This window comes from Notamacropus eugenii, chromosome 1 (genome assembly GCF_028372415.1).
Source record: "Notamacropus eugenii isolate mMacEug1 chromosome 1, mMacEug1.pri_v2, whole genome shotgun sequence".
NCBI lineage: Eukaryota > Metazoa > Chordata > Mammalia > Diprotodontia > Macropodidae > Notamacropus > Notamacropus eugenii.
Window position 1 is genome coordinate 296,898,074 of NC_092872.1, and position 26,398 is coordinate 296,924,471.

At 39.0% G+C, this 26,398-nt stretch overlaps 1 protein-coding gene across 4 annotated transcripts in view; it reads left to right on the plus strand.

Moving 5' to 3' along the window:
• Positions 1–25,902, plus strand: part of SMOC1 (SPARC related modular calcium binding 1) — a 224,677-nt gene extending 198,775 nt beyond the window's left edge. For 2 of the 4 annotated variants that reach the window (XM_072629250.1, XM_072629252.1), the window contains exons 8-13: positions 4,325–4,517; positions 5,297–5,379; positions 7,987–8,092; positions 20,542–20,789; positions 24,958–25,011; positions 25,509–25,902. In XM_072629250.1, the coding sequence (XP_072485351.1) occupies positions 4,325–4,517; positions 5,297–5,379; positions 7,987–8,092; positions 20,542–20,789; positions 24,958–25,011; positions 25,509–25,522 (698 nt within the window). In that variant the 3' untranslated portion in view covers positions 25,523–25,902. Of the gene's footprint in view, positions 1–4,324; positions 4,518–5,296; positions 5,380–7,986; positions 8,093–20,541; positions 20,790–24,957; positions 25,012–25,505 lie in introns of all 4 variants that reach the window. The other 2 variants (XM_072629249.1, XM_072629251.1) reach the window with 1 other exon arrangement.
• The last annotated feature ends 496 nt before the right edge of the window (positions 25,903–26,398 follow it).

The window sequence follows — 26,398 nt, forward strand, 5'->3', positions numbered from 1 at the left end:
AGCCCTGCAAGCCCACCTCCTCTTTAGCCTTGTGGTCATAGTTTGCAGACCTTTGCAGAAAGTTGCCTGAGTCTTGGAGAAATTCAATGTCTTGTCCGAGATCACACAGGTAGTATCAGAGATGGGATTTGAACCCAAGTATGGCACATTCCCCACACTCTTAGCCTTGTTATGAATAAGATCATGTACTTTTTCCTTTGCTATGCAGTTTATTTTGTGCTTCCCTCTGGTCCAGCTACATGGTAAATTCCTTAAGGAAAAGATGGTTTTTGTTTTTATCATTGTCATTTGACCTCTTCTGCATGATTTACATCACCTCTATTACCTGGTACAGTGATGGAACATATGTATGCCTATGAAACACTGTATGCCCTTTGTTTAACTAGAAAAAAGTCCCCAAGAGGAGAAAGTGATCTGCTTTGAGTCCTTATTCCTAAGTCAAACACTTACTCTTAGTGTCACTTAGGGTCCTGGTTCCTACTGTGAGACATATTGCCCTTTTCTGAACCCTTCCAAGAAAAAACAGGTCTTTAAAACAGTACTTACTTCTAGAGAGCTTTTTTCAAGCCAAAAATGATTCAGAGACCCTCAAAGTGGGCACATACCTTCATGGCATTTGGTACCAACTTCATTTTCCTTGGGAGAAATGATGGGGATGGATTTGAATATTCCTTTTGTGGGCCACAGAGTGAGGATAGAAAGTGAGACAGCTCAAGTATAGAAAAACCAAAAATAGCTGGGAGTCTTCAGGTATAGGACAGATTAAATCCAGTTTTTTCAGGGAGTTCAGAAAGAAAGGGAATGTTCTAACTATCTGCACAGAAAGGAGGTAAGGCAGATTGTCATCTCTAGCTGGTGATTTGGATAGTTATAAATAGGGGCAGTGGGGAAGGGGAAGAAATAAACATTTATATAGTGCCTACTACATGCCAGGCACTGTGCTAAGTGCTTTATAAATATTATCTCATTTTATAAATAAGATATTGATCAGTGTGTGACCTTTATACAAGAACCAGCAAGTGAATTATTGGAAACATTTAATTTCTCTTTACAGTAGAACTCTATAGGATCATAAATTTAAAAGTGAAAGGGGCTTTCAAAATTATCCGGCCTGGATGCCTTCATTTTACAAGTAAGGAAACTGTAGCCCAAAGAGAGAAAGTTCAGGGTCAAGCAAGTATTAGAATCAGAATTGAACTCAGTTCCTTAGATTCTAATTCCTGTACTCCTTCTATTGTACCTTATTGCCTTTCTATCAAATGAGGTAATATTTGTAAAAGCACTTAGAACAATGCCTGGCATATAGAAGGTACTATAGAAATGCATATTCTTTTCCCCTTCCTCATTTGGATCCAGGTAATGTAGAATAATTTAATTGTGGCTATGATGAAATTATCTCCATTTCACAAAGGAAAAACAGATTTTTCAGAGCAAAATAACAGCAACAAAAATACTCAAGAAGGACCTTTTGGTCTGTGTATTTTTAAAACTTTATTATTTTAAAGAGTTAATATTGTTAATTATATAAATCATACTTAGATATCCCTTAAGTAGGCATCTCTTCTTGAAAGCATTGTAAACCAAGTCTGAGTGAGTTGAAAGCAACAAACCTTTAAAAGCATTCTGAAGTTTACATTTTTTACTAATTCAGATTGAGCTTCTAGGCTAAATGAATTAAGAGTTCTGTATTTATATTTTCAGTTTTATACTACATTTTGAGTATATGACATTTTGATTGACCTGTGAGTCACTAAGTTCTTTGTAAACATTTGAGAATAGCTGTCAATTTTTAGAAATATCTCAAAAGAGTCCAAAGTGTAAAGCCATTGCTCTTATCTTTTAGTAAGGTGGTTTATTCTTTATTTCACATGGCCACAAGAGCTGGTGGATAGCAATCCACTCTGATGGTGAAAATTTGTATCCCTCATATTTTTTTCTGTCTGAAAAGCTCTAACTTCCAGTTTCTGGTTTTTCTTTCAGTCATATTTATTACTTTAGAATGGTGACCTATATAATACATTAATTTAAAGCTCCAGTCAAAAGAGTTATATTACATAAACTTCAACACTTCAAAATATCCATGATATCATCAGTGTTAATGCTACCTCCACTGATGTAGATAGAGCCCTTCTGTGCACTAGACATTCTTTATGGGTTGCTGTGGCCAAAAATAATTATCACCTGGTGACCAATCTTCTGGCGATAAGCCTCTTGCAATTTAGCTAGACTGGTTCTAGGAAAATAGTCACTCCATTTATTGCAAGACTTGTACTTGAAGCCTTCTTTACTTGGAAAAAGACCTTCCAAAGTTTGTGTTCCATTGTCATAACATTGGAGAACCCAGTATCACCTTCTCCCCACACTGAGGCATTAGAGAATGTCAGTGATGATATATTCCATGTGTATGGTGTTAACAAAAAGCTGTTGTTGGTTTTGTTGGGGGTGGGGGGTGGTCATTGTTCTCTTCTTGTGTTGCATTTTTGTGTGTCATAAAATGTGAGTTAGGGAAATGAGTAAAAAAATGTATCTCTGGACTTGGATAATCTTGGAAGGTACTCAAGGTTTCTTCTTAAAGTAGCCCAAAGATATCTTAGCTGGCAACTAAAGTTTAGAAATTGAGCCCCCAGTCAATTTTGCTGACTTTCTGCCTACTCTTTTTTGCCTTTCCTCTCAAAACTCATGGGAACTGATAGGTGGTGGTTTTATTTCTAGGATGCCTAGACACTTTGTTCTCATTTTTTCTCAGTCAAGAAAAATGTTCTTCAGTCTACAAAGAATAAGATAAACATGGATTAGGAAATCTTGAAGAACAGAGCTAGAAACAGCAATGATTTGGTAGCTATGGGGTTTTTTGCCCAAAGAAAGAATGTTATTAGTGATGTCTTAAGGGTCTGTAATAGTTGCCATAACCTGAAACAAGTTTGAATAAAATTCCATGATTAGTTTATTTTTGTTATATACCCTATAGTAATTTGCATGATAAATCTATCATGATAAAATATACTTTATATGATGGGCTAAGAATTCTGCAAATTTCTCAAGACCATTATTACAATCACCATCTTTAAGAAGGTCGTTCAAGATGATGGACCACAGTCTTTAAAGAGTTCTCTGTAATCGCATATAAATGTCTTAAGTGTGTCTTAAGTCCAGATTGACTTTCAGATATCTTATGTATCTTGTAGGGTTTTTTGAATGGAATTTCTCTTCCTATTCTTATAGGATTATTATTATTATAGGAATTATATAGGAATAATAAGAATATTATTATTATTATAACACTTGTTATTGCTGTATGGAAATGCTTATTATTTTTGTGGACTTACTTTGTATCCTGCTACTTTAATGAAAGCTTCTGTGTTATATGTTCTATGTAATACTAACCTATGTCAGATTGCTTGCTATCTTGGGGAAGAAAGGGGAGGGAGGAGGGAGGGAGAAAAAAGTTTTGAACTCAAAATCTTATAAAAGTAAATGTTGAAAGCTATTTGTACATTTAATTGGAAAAAATAAAACACTATTAAGTGGGGGAAAAAACAATTCAGAGATCACCATGAATATGCATTCTGTAGTTCTTGCTGCTGGGAAGGCTAAGGCTGATGGATCACTTGAGCTTGGGAATTATGAGCTGCAGTAAGATTAAAGATGATCAGGGGTCCCCATTAAGTCTGGAAGCATTAGGCCTGAAGTTGGAAAGTCAGCCTTAAAGTCAAATTCAGCCTTAGAAACATAACTAGTTATATAACCCTGAGCAAGTCACTTAAATGCTGTTTGCCTCAGTTTCCTCATCTGTGAAATACCATCTACCTCTAAGACTTGTTGTGAGGACAAAATGAGATCTTTATAAAGCACTTAGCACAGTGCCTGGCACATAGTAGACACTATATAAATGGTAGTTATTATTATCCATATGATGGGCCCTCAGTAGACCAGGACCACCAGGATGCCTAATGGGGGGGGGGGGGGGCTCATTAGGTTGCAAGAAATAAAGCAGGTTAAACTTCCTTGATGATTGCTGTTGGGATCTTACCCATTAATGATCATTGCACTTCCAGGGTGGAAGAAATAGGAAGATCCAATTTTTTAAAAAAGCACAAAATAATTGCTAAGTTGACAGATATTAAAACAGCATACTTGTAGGTACCACCATTACTAGCAAGAGAAAGAAAAATCAGACCCCACACTGAAGATTCTTATGCTACTTTTTCGTTAAACATATCCTTTTCATGTGTCTGAGCCAGGTCTTCATCTTTTAGTTTGGAGTATTGGTCTGATAGGTAGATCCTTAAAGTGACAAGATATCTGTCTCTATTGATTCCTGTAGAGAAAGTCCATTCATGTGACCAGGAAAGACAGAGTGCACTAGAAGAGGCTCGTCAGAACCCCCGGGAGGGCATCGTTATCCCAGAATGTGCCCCTGGAGGGCTCTATAAGCCAGTACAGTGCCACCAGTCCACCGGCTATTGTTGGTGTGTTCTGGTTGACACAGGACGTCCACTTCCTGGGACCTCCACTCGGTAAGACTGGCAAGCTGCTTGCCTTACGTCTTGAACTGGAAACTTCAACACAAAAAATGCTAAGGAAGAGAGATCTGTTCATGTTTACCCCCAAACAGCCTTCTCTTTATAATGGGTATCCATGAGTTTTGTTGGTGCTTCATTGATAGTTAAATTGTCTAAGCAAGGATAATGACTTTTTAAAAAGTACTTTTGTGATCCCATTGAAAAAAGACAATTAAAATGATACAATTGGAATAATTTCTAATGAGATTTATTTAGTTTGTGCCTTCCTGGAGATTATTGTGATCAATATAAAAATTGCTCTTCTGATTCATCAGTAAAATGCTGAATCAGTTCCTCCAAATATTCCCAAGTTTCCCAAATTCTTCATATTCATCATTTCTTATGGCAAAATAATATTTTATTGCATTCATTTAAGATAATTTGTTTGGCCATTCCCCAATCAATGGGCACCTGCTTCCCTTACAGCTCTTTGCAGGTTATAAAACGTACTACTATAAATATTTTTGTATATATAACTCTTTCCCCGCTATCTTTGACCTCCTTGAAGTTGAAGTATGTTCCTAGGAATGAGTTTACTGAGTCAGGGGATATTATACAGTTTAGTGATGATTTTTTTATAATTTCAAATTGTTTTCTAGAATAATTAGACTAGTTCACAGTGCTATATATGATTATAAAAACAACTGGATACTCTGTTATGAATGCTAAACCACAATAGCAGAGCTGTGGATCATTAGTCAATCTTAATTGAAGCACATCTTTACCTGCTCCAGGTACGAGACTCCTGTATGTGAGAGTGATGCCAGGTCGAAGAGTTCAGAGGTGGATGATCCGTTTAAGGAGAGAGAACTACCAGGTGGGATGAAACCTGTCTCTTATCTGGATCTTTTTCCCTCTCCTTTTGCTTTCACCGAAAAACCTCTCCTCTTTTCTATGCCCCAGTTTTCACAAGTATGGATGCTGACCGCTTATCTATCCATTGATCTACCTTAGGATGGATGAGAAACAGAGTGCTTTGGGACTGCAATGGAGAAAGAAGGTCTATTAATGCAAAAGTGGCAATGACTTCTTCAATTTTAAATAAGTCCTCTTTTAAATAGATCCCATAACTTGCATGAAATATAGCAGACTTAGATTGGGAGGAGCCTTTCATTTTATGGGCATGTCACTGACTTTGTAGGTAATAGGTTGACTCTCCCTATAGTGTCAAATAACATGAGGTTGGACTCAGAGATGCATATCCCAGCAAATTCAGCGGCTTCCGGAGTTCATGGCTGTCTAGAGCTTTCCACCTGACTTTTTTGCATTCCCCTCATGCAACAAGGTCAGAAACATGTGGTTTGGAATAATAATGGTACTAGCCCTGCAGGCTCTAAGCTCTACACAAACCATAGTTTCCTCATATTAGTGACTCTTCGATCTAGGCAAAAACTGTGGAGCTATATGTCGTAAAATGAGCCCCTTTTTAGGATTGACCTTTTGGTATGGTGTTGGAAAGATTTTCATGGTAGACAGCACAGAGTCAATCTGAAGGTAGAAAAGGTGACATGAGAGTCCTTGCCTTTCATTCCATTTTGATTTATACACACACACACACACACACACACACACACACACACACACACACACTGTGTACTTCAATCTCTTATCTTCCCCATTCCCCAGTAGGACTATCCTTTCTAATGAAGAACTACAGTTAAGTGAAAGAGACACGTTGCCATATCTGACAATATGCTTCATTCCACACAGCTAGTCCACCAACTCCCTTTTGAGGAGTCAGGCTTCATTATACTCAACTCTTGCCACTGATCAGAATTTTGATAGCGTTCACTGTTATTTTGCTTTATATGTGTAAGAACATATAAATTGTTCTTCTATTTCATCAGTACAGTGCTGAATCAGTTCATACAAATACTCCCAAGTATTCCAAATTCTTCATGTTTGTCATTTCTTATGGCAAAATAATATTCTATCACATTCACTTATGACAATTTGCTCCTCATTCCTCAATCACTGGGCACCTATTTTCCTTTCAGCTCTTTGCAACTGCAAAATATATTGCTGTAAATATTTTTGTGCGTATAACTTCTTTCCCTCTGTCTTTAACCTCCTTGGAGTATGTGCCTAGTAATGATTTCACTGAGTCAGGGAATGATATTTAAAAATAATTCTAAATTGTTTTCTAGAATAATCAGACTAGTTCACAAGTCTGCCAATAGTTCATTAATGTCTCTGTCTTGGCATAGTCTTCCTCAACATTATTTTCATTATTTGTTATCTTTGCCAGACTGATGGGAGAAACCTCAGTGCTGTTTTAATTTCTATTTCAGTAGTAAGTTAGAATAGTCTTTCATATGGTTATCAATAGCTTGAATTTATACTTAGCATAGCCAAGAGAAGGATGCAAGAATCACCCTGTGCTCCAGGTAACTGAGGGAAAACAAAGCCTGCCATTGCTCATTTGGCAGGAACACCAGAGTTTTGGGGTTGCAGCTTAGCCTACTCACCCATGGAAGACAGAACATTATAATGGCATAGAATCATTTGAAGGTAGGAAAAATCCTAGAAGCAAAGTTGTCTGGTCAAGGGATTATAGGGAGAGATGTGGTAATATAGTACCACATATACTACTTCTGAAGATGACTCCATTCTCTTCTGCTTTGGTCAGACCTCAGCTAAAGGATGTGTTTATTTCTGGGTGCCACAGTTCATAAAAACTATTGAAAAAATTGGAGTCCATCTAAGGGAGAGATACTAAGCTGGTGAGGGGGCCATGAAGTCATGTCAGACAAACATCAGTTGCAGAAATTGGAAATGTTTAACCTGAATAAGAGAACACTCATTGTTGTTCAGTTGTATCTGATTCTTTGTGACTCCATTTGGGGTTTTCCTGGCAAAGATACTGGAGTGGCTCACCATTTCCTTCTTCAACTCACTTTACAGATGAGGAAACTGAGGTAAGCAGGGTTAAGTGACTTGCCCAGGGTCACACAGCTAATAAGTGTCTAAAGACAGATTGGAACTCAGGAAGATGAGTCTTCCTAACTGAAGAGTGGGCTCTCTTATCTACTGCACCACCTAACTGCCCAAGAGAACACTTGGGGGGACACACAATCACTCTCTTCAAATATCTGAAGGGAAGATATTTTGTTCCCTATAGGCAAGAACCAAGACTAATAGGTATGAGCAGATTTTGTTTCAAAATAAGGAAGACCTCCCAAATAGTCAGGCTTCCAGAAATGAAATGCCCTGCCTCTACAGAAAGACTCAGTCATTAGAGATATTGGCTACATCCACTTGTTAGGAATATTTCAGCAGGGTCCCCTTCATAGGATCAGAGGCTGGACAAGATGACTTCTAACGTTCCTCTAATGCAAAGATTCTTCCATTCTAGTTGGGAGAGGCAGTTTCCTTGTCTAGCTGATATCTATAATCTGTTTTCCCTTCTCATTCCCTCTTGCAGGCTGTCCAGAAGGGAAGAAAATGGAATTTATCACCAGCTTGCTAGATGCCCTCACCACAGACATGGTTCAGGCCATTAATTCAGCAGCACCCACAGGAGGTGGGAGGTGAGTATGACTTTTTCGACTCAGGAGGGAACCTGGGGAGAGTATAAGAGAGAATTGGAGAGGAAATGGCTTAAGGATAGGGTAAATCTGTTCATTTTTTTCTTCCTTATTTTATGACTACCTCCATTTGAACATTTTCCTTTTTCTTTCTTCTCCTGGCTTATCAGAATATGTTCTCTGTAGCTTTTTTGTATTCTATTTGTAGGCCAAATATCAACTTATTCTTTGGTAAAAACAGAGTATAGAATGAGAACAATTGGATTAGGGCATGGGGAGTGCTAAATGGAAGGAAACCATGCATGATAGAAAAGATATAATTGGTGAGAGCAGGGAGTTACTATGCAGAAGAGGGTATAGGATAGAATTTTACGTATACGTCCTGCACATTGGTCTGACTTTTCACCTCAGGAACAGCAAGAGACCAGTCAACGAATCAAGATTCTAGACCTCAGGTCTGACACTTTCCTAGACAAACACGAAGTTTGCTGCCCCTTTGACATGGAATCTGAAACTGTCTTTGCACAGGAATATAGAACTCATGCCCCTCAAGCCCTGGTGTATAGGCCTCTTAAATGGATCAGTTCAAGCAACACGCTTTGCCCTCCACATATAGTCAGACCTCCAGATTGCACGGTTCATAACAGTCCAGTCCATGACATGTGGCCAAGTACTAGATATCTTCTCTGCCTTCACACTGAGCATGAGAAAATCCCTCTCTGTAGGTTCCACTGCTGTGCAAGCAATTTTTTTTTCTTTTCTTAATGAAAAATGAATTGTCTTAAGTTCAAGTGAGTTTATCATTGAGTCATCTAATATTATTTAATTTTGAGGAGTGGGTCAGAATCCCAGACCAAAAGGATAGCAGCTGAGTCCTATGGTGCTGTACTGAATGTCTAAGTCTCTAAAACAAAAATCTCATTTGATATTACATTTTCAGTCCGAGACTATTAAAAAAAAGCAATTTTCAGACCTTTAAAAACAATTCCCAAGCCCGGTAGCTCATATAGAGAGATTTTCATTTTGGTCTTGCTTTACTGTGTAACATGGCTCAGAAACACATACCCCTTAGTTTAAGAGGATAATGATACTGGGGCTTGGGACCTGATTACTAATGACTAAACCCCAGGTTTCTTTGCCTTCTTTGGATTCCCTTGGAACTGCCCCTATTTTGAGTCTCAAGTATATCAGGTTGCCTTGGCTTTATAGAGGTGGTGAGAAGGATAAAAAAGCAAAGGGCACTAGGCCAACAGTGGGGGACCTGCAACCTTGAGGCCACATGTGGCTCTGTAGGTCCTCAAATGTCCCCTTTGACTGAATCCAAACTTGAGGACCTAGAAGGCCACATGTGGCCTCAAGGATGCAGGTTCCCTACACTGGGCAATCAGATTCTGTGGTGGTTACCTCAGAAGTACCAGGATGGTAAAGGGGAGACCAGGCACAGGATATGTAATGTCCTGAAAATACTTTTCTACCCAACAGTTTAGGAAGAATGTTGAAGTCCATCAATTTTGATTTCTTAGTAAATCTATGATAATTCCCATCTTCCTTTTCTGAATGCTAATGTCATTCACTTGAGGTACTTGGAGAATTGTTCTGAGGATCAAGATTAAGCTCCTTGGTCTGTGGTTTGCAGAATCTACCTTTCCATCAATTTTTTTGAAAATTGGAACCTTGAGTGTCTCCAGTACTTCTATCGTACTCCACAATTCCTCAGTGATTACAAGTAGCAATTAGAAATTTCGTCTGTATGTTTCCAGTGTTCTGGGATAAACCCATATATGGGCTTAAAGACAAACTCATTTAGATTTGCTAGGTGCTTCTATTATTACCACATGTTCTTTTTAAGCATGCTTGTTTTGCCCTATGCAAATCATCTTCTTTGATAGGGAAGACAAAAGCTTTAGGATCCTAAGCATAGCATTTAAATTGGTCTGCCTTCCTTCTGTCTTTAGTTAATCTTGTACCATCTGCCTCAAGCTCTGTAATTCAATTGTTTCAGAGTTTTGGTCTGGTACTTAGAATTAGAAAAGAGGGCATGGCATGAGGTTGAGTTTGATTAAACTAAATACATATACACACGTGTGTGTGTGTGTGTGTGTGTGTGTTTAGAAATATATCTTAAATATATACAGTAATAGCACTTACTTTGAGAAAAACACTGCACTTGGTGGTGGAGTATATAAAGATAAGTAGGACATACTTCCTGTCCTTGATTAGTTTAAGACCTAGTAGAGAGGTTTATGTAACTCTGATATGTAAGAGCATTACAAAGGATTTGAAGGATTTGGAGCAGGACTGGTTGAGAGTATCAGAAAAGGTTTCATGGAGTAGGGTATGGTGGTTCATGCCAGTAATCCCTGCTGCTAGAGATGGTGAGGCTAGTAGATCACTTGGGCTTGAGAGATCTAAGTAGGGGTAAAGCTGATCTGATTGTCTACACTAAGTCCAGCACCAATATGGTAAGGGCCAGAGTGGGGACTACAAATCTTCCTAAGGAGGATCAAACCAGGCAGATCAAAACTTCTGTGTCTATCATGCTCTGAATTTTGACTATAATGTTTCTAAATGTTTTCATTTGGGATATTCATTTTCAAGAGATGACCAATAGATCTTTTTCTTTCTCTTTTAATTTTGTCTTCTACTTCTATGAGATCTGGACAGTTTTCTTTTATGACTTCTTGAGAGGTATGATGTCTAGGCTCTTTTTTTTTTTTTTTGTCATGGCTTTCCAGCAATCCTTAAATTATCTTTCCCGATCTGTTTTTCAGGTCAGTTGTTTGTTTTTTTAAAATAATATTTTATTCTTTTTTTGATTATATATAAAGACAATTTTTAGTATTTATTTTTACAAAAATTTGAGCTCCAAATTTTTCTCCCTCCTTCCCCTGCTTTCTTTCTAAAACAGAAAGTCATTTGATATAGGTTATATAGGTATAATCATGTAAAACATATTTCCATTATGTTTTATTTTGGTTTGGCTTTTCTTCTAATTTCTCCCATTCATTTTAATTCTTCTTTGCAACATGATTATTGTGAAAATGTATTTAATAAGGATGTATGTGTAGAACTCATATGAGATTGCATACCATCTTTGGGAGGGAGGGGTAAAGAAGAAGGAGAAAATTTAAGAATTATAGAAGTGATTGTTGAAAACTGAAAACAAATAATTTATAAAAAGAAAAAAAAACATTTCCATATTAGTCATAGTTGTAAAAGAAGTAAGAAGGTCAGTTGTTTTTGTTTACCAAACAAAAAATACTTCACATTTTAAAAAGAGATACTTTTTTCTTTTTTTCAGTCTTTTCCCTTTGTTTTAATAGTTCTTGTTGTCTCATGAAAGCATTTACTTCTATATAGTCCATTCATAGTTTCAGAGAGTTTATTGCTGAGGCAACTTTTTGTACCTCTTGTGCAAAGCTATTTGCTTTCTAGTTCTTACCTTCAGTACCTCTCATTTCTTTTCCCATTTTTTCCTCTAGCACTCTCATTTCTTTTATAAAAAAATAAAAAAAAAAACTTTTTTTAAACTTTTTATCTCTTTCAGGATTTCTAGTTTAATCTGTGCCCAAGTTGAGTTTTTGGTCAAGACTTTGCTTAGAGATGTTTTGAAGTCATTTTCTTCTTCTGAGTTTGTATCTTGAGCTTCCCTGTTCCACAACTTCTTTTTCTGGTGAGATTCTTTTCTCATTTTTCTAACCTACTTCCTCACTTTGGATATTATGTTAAGGGCAGGTTCTGAACATTTCTGGAGAGAATGTCTAGACTGATCTTTCCACTGCTTTCTTGGGATATTGAACATTGTGTTATTTTAGGATCTCAAGGACAGCTAAGGCTTGAGACCTGAAAGCTTGAGCCCTAGACGAAGTCTGATGGCTGCCCTTCTTGGTCTGATCTCTCCAATTTCCTCACCTAGGTTGGGGGTTAAACAGCAGACCTTAGCTCTTGCTCCATTTGGAGATTGGGTACACTACTGTTGAACTCAACTGCTATCTTTTTGTTCTGGGATTGCTGCCCTGGGTATTCTGCCCTGCCAGCTTCAACTGGGCTAAAATCTGGAAGTGAGACCCCACTCCACTCCTGGGGCCAGACCCTACAGCTGCCACTTGTTTATGAATTTGCTCCTTGTTCAGGTCATAGGTTGGAGCCCAAGATCGCTCTTCTCTGTAATGTTCACCCCTAGGTACAAGTCCCCTTCTTAGTCTGCCCTGAATGTATAACACCAAAATAAGTAATGAGCAACAAACCTCTCAGCTGGCACTTGTTTTTGTACCTTAAAGAAGTTTAGGCCCCTCCATTCTGGATCTAGGATCTCTTCTTGCCCTGGTACACAGCTTCTTTCCACACAGGAACATTCTGGGTACAGCACATTCTTGCAGTACTCCATCCCCAGTATCTGTAGACCTCTCTATTTCCCTATGTTAACTTGGAGTAGAAAAGAAAAAAAAGATTCACTTGGATTTTTTTTTCAATTTCCTGGTGATTATTTGGTCTGTGCATTTCCTAGATCTGTTTTGGAAGAACTGTGGGTGCAGAATGGGGGTGGTGGAGTGGGAGTCGTCTACTTTTTTCTGCTTCTCCACTGTCTTCAATTAAATGTTTTCTATCAGGGGAGAGACATGATCAATCTCATGCAAATATTCTCAGATTTATCACAGGATGAATTAGATGGGGAAGAGAATGGATAATCATAGGAGCCTGCTACAGTTGTCCAAGTGAAAAATAATGAAGATCTGAACCTAGGGTTGTGTTGGGGTACTAATGGGGGAGATATTACATAAATTAAGGTTGGCAAGAGAATTGGGGGAAAGGAGACAAGGTTCATTAAAGATCAGGAATTTTTATAACTGGAAAAATAGTGGTACCATTAAGAGAAAGAGGAAAGTCAGGCAGAAGAAATGGTTTGGAAGGACTCTGGAGTCTGTGATGGCTTCAGCTTTGAATGTAGAATTTGTCAACATGAAGCCAGTTGGATCAAATTAGACCTGACCTTTATGTTTGGCTTAGACCTGGTGGGGAACCTGGGACATTGAGGCCACATATGGCACTCTAGGTCCTCAAGTGTGACTGTTTGATTGAATCTAAACTTCACAGAACAACCCCCTGCACTACAATTCTATAAATGTTGTAGATGTAAAATTGAGTCTTCAGATGTAGAAAGATTTTCCATACCACCACTTACCCCCCTGAGGAAAGGAAAGGGAAGATAACAATCATTTATATAGCACCTGCTATGTGCTAGGCACCATACCAAGTGCTTTATGAATACTATCTAATTGGTCCTCACAACAACCCTGGAAGGAAGATGCTAGTATTATCTGTATTTGACAGTTCAGGAAACTGAACCAGACAGAGGTTAAGTGACTTGCCCAAGATCACATATCTAGTAAGTGTCTGTGGCTGAATTTGAACTCAGGCTCTCCTGACTCCACTGTGCCACAGGACTTCCTGCACCATGTACAGAGCACTGGACTTGGAGTTGAGAAGTCCTAACAGCTAAACTCAACTTGAGGAAGTAGATGCCCTCTAGAGTAATATTCTTTTAGGGAGTAGAATGTATATGGTCTTTTATCTAACCAGGGAAAAGATAGTACAGTATTTTCAGCCCTGTCCCTTTTCACTGTGATCATATATAGTAGTGAGTTGAGGAAAGGTACCAGTAAGAGAGGGAATGTGGCTGATGTGGTTGTTTCTCAAGTGTTGGTGCCACCGATCTCATAGTTAGCTGAACTGGACATGTCTCTAGAGATTTAGAAAGTTTGTTTGGCTTGGCTAAAACATCCAAGCCTACCCTTGACACCTTCCTGAAAAATGCTTGGGACAACAGAAATGAGCCTGAGATGTTGGCCAAAGCAGTTTGCTTTGAGTAAGAGTTCCTGGCATTCATATTTCTTACCCCAACTAGAGTTTGCAAAGGCTACCACAGCAATTAAATAAGGAAATTTAAGAAGAGAAGGGTAACATTTTGCCCTTCCCAGAATTCAGAGGAAACCTCTGGAATGGGGCCTCACTAGTCTTTGCTTAGACTCCCCATTATATGTAGACAAGAACTCCCTGAAGGCTGATCAACCACAGACACAAAGAAAATTAGCATTTGACTATAATACAATTAATTAAAACCTGAAATTTTGTATCACATAGACCCTATCCAAATGGGTTTGATCTTTTAGAATATCAGAAAGCCTCTATGGTTTCTCCTATTAATTTGCTAGGTGGAACAGTATATAAAGTGCCGAGCTAAAAGTCAAGAAAACCTGAGTTCAATGAAGCCTCAGACATTGGTTGTCTGAGTCACTTAACCTCTGCCTGCACCAGTTTCCTTAACAGTAAAATGGGGATAATACTACCATGTCTCTCATTGGACTGTGGAGAGGCTCAAATGAGATATTTGTAGCAGTACCTAACACATAGTAGATTCTTAACAAATGTTTGCTTTCTTCCTCACTTCCCCTGAGGTATAAGTGCCATATAGGATGATATGACTTCCAGGATACTTCCATTGCTTTCAGACAGGACTCTCTAACTTTTTAATAAAAAAAATCAATTTTATAACTTCTCCAAAAATCTTTTGGTTGCTGATTGGTATCAGTCATCGAAATTCTCAAGAGTACAAGGTGATGACTTCTTTTGTGGAGGAGCAGCTGCCAATTATAATTGCCTACTGAAAAGGAATTGCTGAGAGCCAGGGGGATTGGACAAGAGCAAGATTTGAAATCAGTGAATCACAATTCTTAACAAATTAGAAAGTATTGATCTAAGAGCTGGTGGTAAGATAAAAAGGATTCTAGTCTATGGCACCTTGGGAAATTTCCTAGAAGGTATTGGTGATATTTTCCCCCTGTTTTTTTATCCATGTTTTCCTTGGCTCTCTCTCCACCATGTTTCCTTGGGAAGTAGAGCGCACCCATTCTCTCACTTAAGATCATAGATATAGGGCTGGGAGGGACCACCAACTAAGGCCCAAGTTAAGTGACTTGTCATAAGTCAGATAGGTAGTAAGCATCACAGGTGAGATTTTAACCCAAGTCCTCTGGCTCTTGAATCCTTTTTTTCCCCACTAACCAACTCTTCCTGGAGTGTAAGATCTATATGTGTGTTCCATTTGATGTGCACATATCTAACTCCCAGGATTTGGCTTGGGAGAACTTAAATACTCTTCTGAGAGGTTTCAACTTTGATCAAATTTTGCATAAACTGGGCTAAGTGATTGCCTCTGCTTGGATTTGAGGATGCCCCACAGCCAATAGTGCGGTTCAGCTGGTTTTCATCAAACAGTATCACTCTTTTCCCCTAAGGTCCTATTCACTATTCCTGTAATTTTTTTTTTTTTTTTTAACAAAAGTGTCCCTCACTGGCTAACACTCCTGTTTTTTTGTGTTGTCCTCCCTCAGTGGAATATAAGATACTTGACAGAAGGGACTGTCTTTGTTTTTCTAATCTTATCCCTGGTGTTGGTTGCATAATAAGCACTTAATAAATGCCTTTTCATTCATTCGCTCAAATTACTTTTATGACTCTCCCTTCTTTTTTGTGATTTATTTAGAGGTATGACAGGGCAGCTAGGTAGCACATTGGATAGAGTGCTGGGCCTGGAGTCAGGAAAATTCGTCTTCCTGAGTTCAAATTCAGCCTCAGATGCTTACTGGCTGTGTGACCCTGGACAAGTCACTTAACCCTGTTTACCTCAGTTCCCTCATCTCTAAAATGAGCTGGAGAAGAAAATGGCAAACAATTTCAGTATCTTTACCAAGAAAACTCCAAATGGGATCACAAAAAGTTGGACAAGACTGAATAATGACTCAGCAACAACAGGGGTATGAAAATAACTGTGACAGGATTCTGCCTCCCTCTCAACTTCTTTGGGGGCTATTTTTATTCTTAAATACTACTGAATTTCCTCCCCTCCCCTACCCCATGAGGTTTCTTTCCTTCTGGCAACACATCAGCATCCATAGTCTTCACTGCCAGGACAATTAGGTCTTTAGCCAGGACTCCTGCTTGTAATCTGTCTTCTCTCAACAATAAGGAACCTTATCACTTAGAAATAATTTTTCTTATCCCAGGATTCCATTTGCTCTCAGGGGCAGGAAGAGGACACTAAAGAGGCATCACTGTGTCACAGTTTGGTTGGTTATGGCAGTGAGGACTCTTGAGTTCCACATTCTATATAAGTCTTAATCTCCTTCATACCATTTGTTAAGGGGACATTTATAAGGATGTAATAAGGCATTAATTTATAAACAGTAGAAAAACATCCAAGTGTATGTTGCTCATTCAAACTAAGGCTGAGAGAACTGATTTGCCTACAGGCTAGAGCAGGGGCCGGCACTGGAATTTTTGCAGATAGAAGTTATAGTGGTTTCATAATTTGGAGTATAGGCTCCTAGTTGGTCTAGGTGGGAGCAGGGGCTTTTGCCAGCAAATTGCAGAAAAGGGAGGCAAGAGAAGGAGTAAAATAAGTAAAATAATCTGAGTGAAGTCAAATTATGGCCAAGAAGCAAGACTTCATTTGAAGATGGTAGGTAGTTAAGGTTTGAAAAATGTGAACTCCTCAGAATATAGGAGAGATACTGAAAAGTTGCTGACTGATGTGAAGTGGGTAAAAGTGAGATGACTTATTCCTGTGGAATAGCCCTAAGAGAAAGTAAGGAAAGCCTCTGTCGACTGAGCAGCTGAAACCTGGACAGCAAGGAGCCCTGGGAGAACATGCTGGAGGGAGCAATCCGTTCCTTGGCACGACCAGTGGATCGGATGACCCACTCTTTTCCGTCTTCCCCTGACTGAGGCTTTATTATTCCATCCTCTAGGTGAGACATTACGTTATGCTAATGCTAAAGGTTAAAGGAAAAGCTTCATTTTGCCTGGGGATCCCATGACCTCCCCCTAGCAAGGGAGGGACAGACAGACAATAAACCTCACTGCTTCAGGGTTAGCAGACTTTTCCTCCCTCCTTCTTAGAAATACTTCTGTTGGGTAAGTAGGTGTCAGACTCTTTTTTTTCTTTGCGTCTAGCCATTCTTTAAGCCTTGCCTGCTCAGTGTCTTCTCCTTATTGGGTGTGTAGGGAGATTCTAGCCACTTGGGTGGATCATTTTTGGAGCTTCAACTTAGACTATAGTCTTTCTCTTTCCCCCCACAAGAAGCTACATGTGCTATAATCTCAATAGAAATTATTTCCAAGTGCCTATCTGGTACAATTGGATGACAGGGACCATGCCATTTATTCCTTTATCAAATGCAACAGAATCCTTAAAAATTGATCACTGTGTACCTTGAAGACAAAAGTTGACCTTCACCAAGTCTCCATTTTGTCTCAGAAAACTTCCATGTTTAAGGATTGTATAGAGCCTGTGCAGATAATACCCCCAAGGACAGCATTAATGAGGTCTTATTAGTATTTAAATATTAATCTCTTTTGGATTCTATTTAGAGTATACTCCGAATTATACACAGTTATGAGATAGATTATAGAGCAAAGATACCCCAGTTTCTGTGAGATGTTATTTTTTATTCCTCTAATTTATTAAAAGCATCAATGGGAAAAGAACATAGGTAACCATAGAAAAATTTCTGAGCAGGAGAGGGGCTGCTACCAACAGCAGCCAATCTCCTTTGTTGGGCATCTGAGCAAACCAAAGAAAAGGGATGGGTCTTTTTTCTAGTCACTCTTCTTGACTTGGAGATCAATCAGGTCACAATTACTCATCCACCATTTGATCTTTATCTGTGGTGTAATAATCCCTACAGGAAGGCTTGTAGTTGAATGTCTTACATGTCTGTTGTGCTTATCAAATGTGTAGATAACCTAAAGCTAGGAAAGGGATAAATAACACATTTGACAACAAAGTTGGAGTCCAAAAAGATAATTGTTAAATTTATAGAATGAATCCAATGAAATATAGATTGAATCTAATAAAAAAGGTTAATAGTATTGTCCTGCACCTGGATTAAAAACAAATACAGAATGGAAGAGTAATGACCAAACAGCAGTTTAGATGAAAAAAGCCTGGAGAATCTTCATGGATTATAAATTTAGTTCTGTAATCCATCAAAAAAAGGTTAATTCATTAACTTCTCATTAACCCAAATAAAGAGAAGCTATAAACCCATAGCGTTCCACTATATAGTGGAAATGTCATGGTCAGCATGGTAATCACAGCTCAGTGCTGTGTACAATTTGGGGCTCCACATGTAAAAAAAGATTTTGACAAGCCAGAACACATCTGTGGCAGGATGAAAAGAAAGATAGTTAAAGGGCTAGAGGTTGTGAAGTGAAAGAACTGGGGTTATTTAGCCAAGAGAAGGGAAGATGTCATTGTCTTCATGCATTTGAAGTCCTGTTATGTGAAAAGAGGATTAAGCTTTTTTTTTTATTTGACTCTAGAAGACAGAACTAAAAGCATTGATTAGAAGTTGCATAGAGACAAATTTGGGCTTGATATAGGGGAAAAACTTCTTCAATAGAGCCATCCAAAAGTGGAATTAGGAAGAGGCAGGAAAGGGTAATAATATCTCCATTACTGAAGATCTTCTAGTAGAAATTGAAGGACCACTTTGTTGAGGTGATCCTTTTCAATTTTATGACTCTTATTAAATGGCGAAACTCTAGCAGAGTACCAGATCTCATAAGGCCTTCTCTCTTTCTTAGTCAAAGTTTACTCGTGCTAACTTTCTGCCCTATTGCTGTCAGCCAAGCTTCATAGGCTTCTTCTCCTCACTCTTCTTTTCAGGAGACACTAGCCCAGGAATATCAAAGAAAATTATGATTGCTGTTGTTGAGTTGTTTCAGTGAAGTCTGACTCTTTGTGAGAAATCTCAAGTACCTTGGAGAAGATACTGGAGTGATTTGCCATTTCTTTCTCCAGTTCCTTTTACGGATGAGGAAATGGAGGCTAACAGGATTACATGACCTAGGATCACACAGATACCAAATATCTGAGCTTGGATTTGAACTCATAAAGATGAATCTTCCTGATTCCAAGCCCACTGCACCAAGTGATAATACTAGAATCATTTTATAAGTTGGTGACCAAAGTTGGGATTAGAAGCTACTGGGTTTTGTCAAACTCCATCAGATCATGCTCATTCCCTTTCCTAATTAATCCAATGGAAAGCTTGAGCTCAGCATTATCAGCACAGTCTGTCTATCTAAGTAAAGTGCCTCTATTCAATTGAATATGTGCTAAAGGTGGTGATATATTTTGTTCCATGTTTTGCAATTATTTAATAAGTTAAATGAGGTGACTCTAAAGCTACAAAATATTTCCATAAGCTGCATGTGTGAAAGAACCTCATGACTTTATAATCACACCATGGCTATGGGGATATATGTGGTTCTATGAAACCCAAAGATCTAACTCCTCTATAAAACCTTCTTCTACCCTTCTAGTTCATGATCATCTCTCCCCTCCCCAAACTTTTGGTTTTTTTACTACTTTTTAATACTTTTTACTGCCCTGTGAACACACTTACATGGCACTTCCATTTGTACAAAATGCTTTCCCTGTAACAATCTTGAGTGATAGGCAGTACAAGTACAGTTATTGCTACTTCACAGGGGAAGACACTAAGCAGCTGAGTGGGGACCTGGACTCAGGTTATCCAACTTCTCACCCTATGCTTTTCCACTGTGCCTCATTACCTTCTCACACCTCCCTGCCCCCAGTAATACAAGATACTAAAAACAGTTAGCATTTAACTTTGTTATATCTGTTAGAAATGTGTCTCCTCAGGTAGATTGCAAGGTCTTTGAGGAGAAGGACTATGTCTTACATATTTGTATCCTCCATAATACCCAACACAAAAGCTGGCACATTGCCACTCAGATACTTCGAAGTGATTACACACTATTTGTGGGAGTGTCCATACATACATATACATACATACAAACATACACACACACACACACGCATACGTCTATCAATAAGCAATGAACTAGAATAGAAGCTCTTAACCTGGAATCTGTGAACTAATTTTTAAAAATGTATAATTTGATAACTATTTCACCAGATTTGATTTCCTTTGTAATCCTTTCAATTTTATTTTTTACATTTAAAAATACTATCCTGAGGGGTCCACAGGCATCACCGGACTGCCAAAAGGACCCATAACAGGAAAAATTCTAGATGGAGGTATAATCTTTCCCCTGTCTTTGACTTTCCCACTTTTCCTGTGGAGCCTCAGCAAGGAATCTAGTTCAGAGTCAGACAGGTTGTTTTGTTAAAGGTTCTCTTAGTTTGTGCGTTCTTGAGGAAACAGATTCTTTATTCTTTAGATTTAAACTGGGGGAAGGATGAATTAGAGGTCCTCAGTGGTCTGACTTGGGACAGGAGCAATGCCTCAGCCTTACTTGGCCCAACTCCTCATGGGCCATTGGCTCTCCAGAAATGACCTCTTCTCTTGGGAGACTTTCCAAAGGATCTAAGTGGTGGGATGGGTATCTTTTGGGCCTAGGTTCTCTGAGCCAGATCCAAGTCACACTCTGGAGGAGCGGGTAGTACACTGGTACTTTAGCCAGCTGGATAACAATGGCAGTAATGACATCAGCAAGAGGGAGATGAAACCCTTCAAAAGATACGTGAAGAAGAAGGCCAAACCCAAGAAATGTGCCCGGCGTTTTACAGACTACTGTGACCTGAACAAGGACAAATCCATCTCATTGCAAGAACTAAAAGGTTGCCTGGGAGTGAAAAAGGAAGGAGGTAAGTGACTAATTCTCCTTCTGTCCACTTTACAAGTGGGGTCACTGGGCATGGCGGCCTGACAGCCTGGGCCTCTTCAGGTTGCTAGTTCAAGTCTCACATGCTCTTGATTTTCTTTTATAATCCAGATCAGGTACATTTAAAGAGGGATAAATAATCATAGGGCATCCCCATGGCCTGAGAATGTCTTCACTCTCTTCATCCAACTTTGGATGGTTTGGGCTCTGCTAGCTACCAGGTATGAGCAGTTAGCTGCATGCTCTTGTAGAAAGCGTACACACTAGAAGGGGTTCAGCACTTTGTACAGTACAGAGTATCATCAACCAGAAAAATATCTTTGTCAGCAGAAAAGATGTGTTCATGCACTTTCCCTTATCTTCTGTGTTTCAGTGTCCATCTCTGTAAAATTAGAGGATTAGACTAGATTTCCAAGATTCTTCTTATATCTGTTGTTATTCATTCATTTCATTCATGCCCAACTCTTTGTGCCTCATTTGGGGTTTTCTTGGCAAAGATACTGAAGTGGTTTGCTATTTCCTTCTCCAGCTCATTTTTCAGATGAGGAAACTGAGGCAAACAGGGTTATGTGACTTGCCCAAAATTAAACTAATCAAAGCTAGCATCTGAGACCAGATTTGAACTAAAGAAGATGAGTCTTCCTGACTTCAGGCACAGTGCTCTATGCACTGTTACATTTAGATGCCTCCTTCTTCTTTCTATTATGCTATGAATCTGAGAACCTTATTGTTACTGTTAAATTCAGAGCCCCTTCTGCTAATATCATAGCCCCTGCCTCCCACCTCAAGCAAGCACTGCTATTGAATCTATAAAATATAATTTCTATGGTGACCTGATGGGTGATTGAAAAAAACACTGAGACTGTTTGGTAGAAGCCCAGAATCCTTGGAGCTAGAGACAGGGGAGGTAGGGGGTGGGGAGTGGGTGGCTGTGTCATGGGAGAAGAATGATAGTGCAAAAGCATGGGTGAAGTAAGAAAGCAGTAGAATGAGCTATTGGCTCCAACTGCTTTAGAAAAAAAGCAGCAAAGTTTGGGAAACACAGAGACATTGTAATGGTCATCCCAAATGGAGGTTATATCGCCCTCTGGTGGACTTCTTGGGGCTTGTACACTAGTCATAAGTGGAGTCTTAATTGGAGCTATAGTCCTGCTTTTAGGATCTCTGAAAGAGGGAGTGTATAAAGGTAGGGAGGAAAGCAGGGGGTGGTGAGAGAGGAAACCAGAGGTTTTGGTGGTACAACATATACAAACGTATTCTTTAAAAGTAAATTCTGCCTTTAAATCTTCTTGGAATTTGAGTCCTTGATCTTTCATGGTATAGTGAAATAGTTTCCTAGATGAAATACGAGACTGTCCTTGTATTTATCAGATGTTTGGTTTCAGTTTTTTTATTTTTATATGCCTCTCATACCTAGGATATCTTTTCCTCTGAGTGTCTAAGACAGATGGATAGATAGACATCAAAGAAAGACAGCTAAAGATATATATATGTATATATTTCTATGTGTAGATATATAAATACATATGTACATATATGTATGTATGTGTATACATATATATACACACACATAAAGAGAGAGATCAATCATCCTTTCTTCACTCCATCTGTCTTTACCACTCCCCCTGTTCCTTAACTTTCTTACTCCTCTTCTTTCTCCCGCAGACTTTCTCTTCCTCTCCATTCTTTCCCTTCCCTTCTTGTCCTTCTCTCAGTGCCTGTCTTCTTGGGATGTCAGAAACAATACAGCTTTGAAGTCACAGGACTTTGCAGTTCAGCTCTCCCTATTTCCTAGCTGTGACTCTGAACCTTAGTTTCCCCATGTATAAAATGAGGGGAATAGACTAGCTCACTTCTTTCATCCCTTCCAGCTTGAAGTTTTCAGTTCTTTCTCCCTAGCCCCACTCACATACCTTTTCTTTTTCTACTTCATTGGTGGTGGTTTTTTGGTGCTATAGATGGTGTCCATTCTATTCTTAACTCCTGCTCTGCTTAATCCTCTTATTGTCCATACTCTGGATTCTAGGAGCTGGTTTATCCCTCTGTCTCTAGGAAAAACAGTGTTAAAACATTTCAGACAATGATTGTCCCTTTTTCTTTTACCCCATTTAAAAGCCAGTGTTTTTACTCAGGTGTTTCTACATATGTTAGGAAGAGATAAGATCTGCCATCTACCAGCTATCCACTTCTATCTTTCTTATTTTCAGCCACACTGAAAAAAAGCAGCCTATACTAGGTTTCTTCTCGTCTCACTCCCTTGGAAACCTTTTTTGCAATCTGACTTCAAACTTCAAAACAACTAGAACTTGCCATTTCCGAAGTTAATAGTGGCCTCTTAATTGCCAAAAAATTTAACGGCCTTTTCTCAATCCTCCCCCTCCTTGATTTCTTTGCAACATTTTATATCACAGAGCACCCTGTCCTCCTGTATAATGACTATTTCTCAGTCTCCTTTCCCGAGTCAATATCTGTCATGCTTCCCAACTTCAAATCCTCATGCCCTTTCACCTGGATTATTGCCATAGCTTCCTAGTTGGTCTCCCGGCTTCAAATCTTTTCCCACTCCAAACCATTCTCCATATAGTCTTCAGGGACTTTCCTAAAGGGTGGATCTGACCTTGTTATCAATAAGTTTCAGTAGCTGCCTACTGGATCAAGTATAAACTCCCCTATTTGGCATTTAAAACTCTTCACAACCTGGCTTTATTTATCCTAACTTTCTGGGTTTCTTCCTTGCACTAGAGTCTAAGAGTCTGGATCTACAGACTAACGTGCTTTACCCCACACACAATGTTCCATCTCTCACCTCTAGAACTTTTCATTAGTTGACCCTCGTGCCTGGATTGCATTGCTTTCTCATCTCCATCCCCCAGAATATACTTTTCTTTGGCATTCAGTTCAAGTGCCACCTACTACATGAATCCTTTTCTGATCCCTCCAGTGGCTAGTAGCTTCCCTTCAAAGCTACCTTGGATTTATCTTGCTTATAATTTGCATATAGTTATATGGAGATACTGACTTCCCCTATTCTGGGCCAGACCTAACTCAGGTCAGTTCAATGCCCCAGGATCAAATCCCAAATATGGCTTTCTTTGTCTCCTTAAAAGGAAACCAGTACAAGTCCATCCAAAAATCAATATCATCCCTACCTTCCCTGTATTAGAATGTAAAGTTTCACTTCTGATTTTGCATATTTATAAAGCACTTAGTACATTGCCTGGCAAATAATGGTACGTAATAAATGCTTATTCCCTTCCTCTTCTCTCCCAAAGTCGCTTCCTTTTCTCACTCAATGAGCCTATAAATCAATGCCTCTGGGCCTCAGTTTTTTTTTTTCATCCATAAAAATAGGAATGATTTTAGGCCTGTTTAATTATATCCTTTTCATATGGCTCTTGAGAACACATACGGTACTTTGCAAACTTAAGTGTTATATAAATACCAGTTTTTGTAAAGCCTCCTGTTAAATAGGTAAGACAGATAATATTTTTCAGATGAAATGAAGCAGAGGTCATAGGTTTTAAAAGTAGAAAGGACTTTTGAAATCATCTAATCCAACCCCCTCATATAGATGAGGAAACTGGAGCCCAAGGAAATGACTTATCCAACATCATATTTGCCCCAAGGCCATCCAGTAGACTAAAGGGAGCACTGGAGCCTGCCAGATCTCTTGGCATCCCCCCACCCCCAAGCTCAGTGATCTTTGCACTAAGCAGACTAGAAGGGGAGTAGGGAGGCATACAGAAGGTACTGGCTAGGGTTGTGAGTTTAGTCTCAATTACATTAAGTCCCTGTGACATTCTCCCAAACAAAAGCCCTCTATATTTTCAAGAATCCTCACAAACACCCTGAGAGGTAGGTGCTAGTATTGCCATTTTACAGATGAAACAGACTCCAAGAAATTCACACAGAATCGCACAATTCCTAAATGTCCCACCAGATTCCAACCCAGCTTTTTCTGACTCCAGATCCAAGATTCTTCTCAACCAGGCATACAAGAGTTATGAACACTTGTGGAAAATAAACATGGCCAGTCAATTTTCACCTGTTTCCCACACACACTTTTGGGGATTAGGGAACAAAAGACAGCAATGACTGCTCCCTCCCTCTTCTTTGCTGACAAATCACCTTCATGTTCTCATTCCTTGCAGGTAGCAGCATGGCCAACTTTCCTCATGGAAAAAGACAAGGCATTAACCCATTCAGTAAGTCACTTCCCTTTTTCCCTCCCTTTTCTATCATCCCATATTTTCCCTTAGCTATTTCAAAATCTTCTCCAGAGACATATTCTAGCTCTCTTGTTTCTCAGGGAGAGGTTGCAATGAAAGCTGTAGGCTAATTTTATTATTTCCCACCCTACTCCAACCAAGAAAGTATAAGCAGTTCAACACAGTTGAGTTTAGGCCTCTTGAACAACCACCCTGTGCTTGCCGGATGGCACACATTTTCTTTCCCAGGCAAAGAAATGATCAGAGAAGAGCACAGAAGTCCCTCATTCTAATCTGCAAAGTGATTCCTCCAGAGGCAAGGGTGGGCTAGTAAATTGTGTTTATCCACATGCCTAGGTGATTCTTGACCAACCCTCTACTTGTCCCTTCCCCAAAACACCACTTGCCCCAACAGCCACCACCATATTTGAAGCTCCATTTGCTTTCGTTTGTATTTTCTTCTTTCTGTACTTACCTTTTCATATTTCTAGTAGGACAGCTGGTCTAAGAGCAGAAGGGCAGGTGGGGAGTTCGTGCAGAGAGAATGGATCATCAGAGACCTTTGACCCTGACCAGTCCCATCCCGCCTAACAGGAGAGGTGCCCCAAATGTTTGCACTTTTAAATCATTCTCTCATTTGTGTATGTGTGTGTGTGTGTTGTTTTGTTTTGGGTCCTGTTTTTAAAAAACAAAAAACAAAAAAAAACACTGTTATTGAATACCACAGTGGAAGAAGAGAAGAGGAAAAAAAAAGCAAAACTTTTCTCTTTTTTTGAATCAGCTACTGACAACTTTTAGAGTTTTGTTTTGTTTTGTTGGAGTTTGTTCAGCCTTGAGAAGAAAGAGATTTATATACTGTATATAAATATATATGTGGATTGTACAGTTCTTTTGTACAAGCTTCAGAGTTGATGGTCTTCTTTCTTCTCTCTACTAAAGGTTTTGGGGAAGCCAATAGTTCATTATCTATCCTCACTCTGTGTGGATTGACCCTCCCTCTTTATTTTCTTCCTTACTCCCCTCAGTGATGTAGATGGAGACATGTCTTACCTTTTCTATTGTAGTAGCCTAAGTGGGATTGCTGATTATCTTACTGGATGAAGAAGTTATTCCTACTGCCCCAATGGAAACAGTTCCTAACCTGGTAGATCTTAGAGCAAGCTCCTCGGGCAATTAGTGTTCCCTCCTTAGAAGGGTGTTTGGGTTTCAACTAGAGACACAGGGTTGGAAGAGGATCCTAAAATCTTTATCAGGTTATAGAACATAGAAATGCCTAGCAGGCACCTAGGTGAAAACATTCCCTCCTTTCTCTGGGAAATAAATTTTTTGTAATCTATTTCCTTAGCATTCTAGAATCCTCTGGGAGGAAGATTTAGGGCTTCCT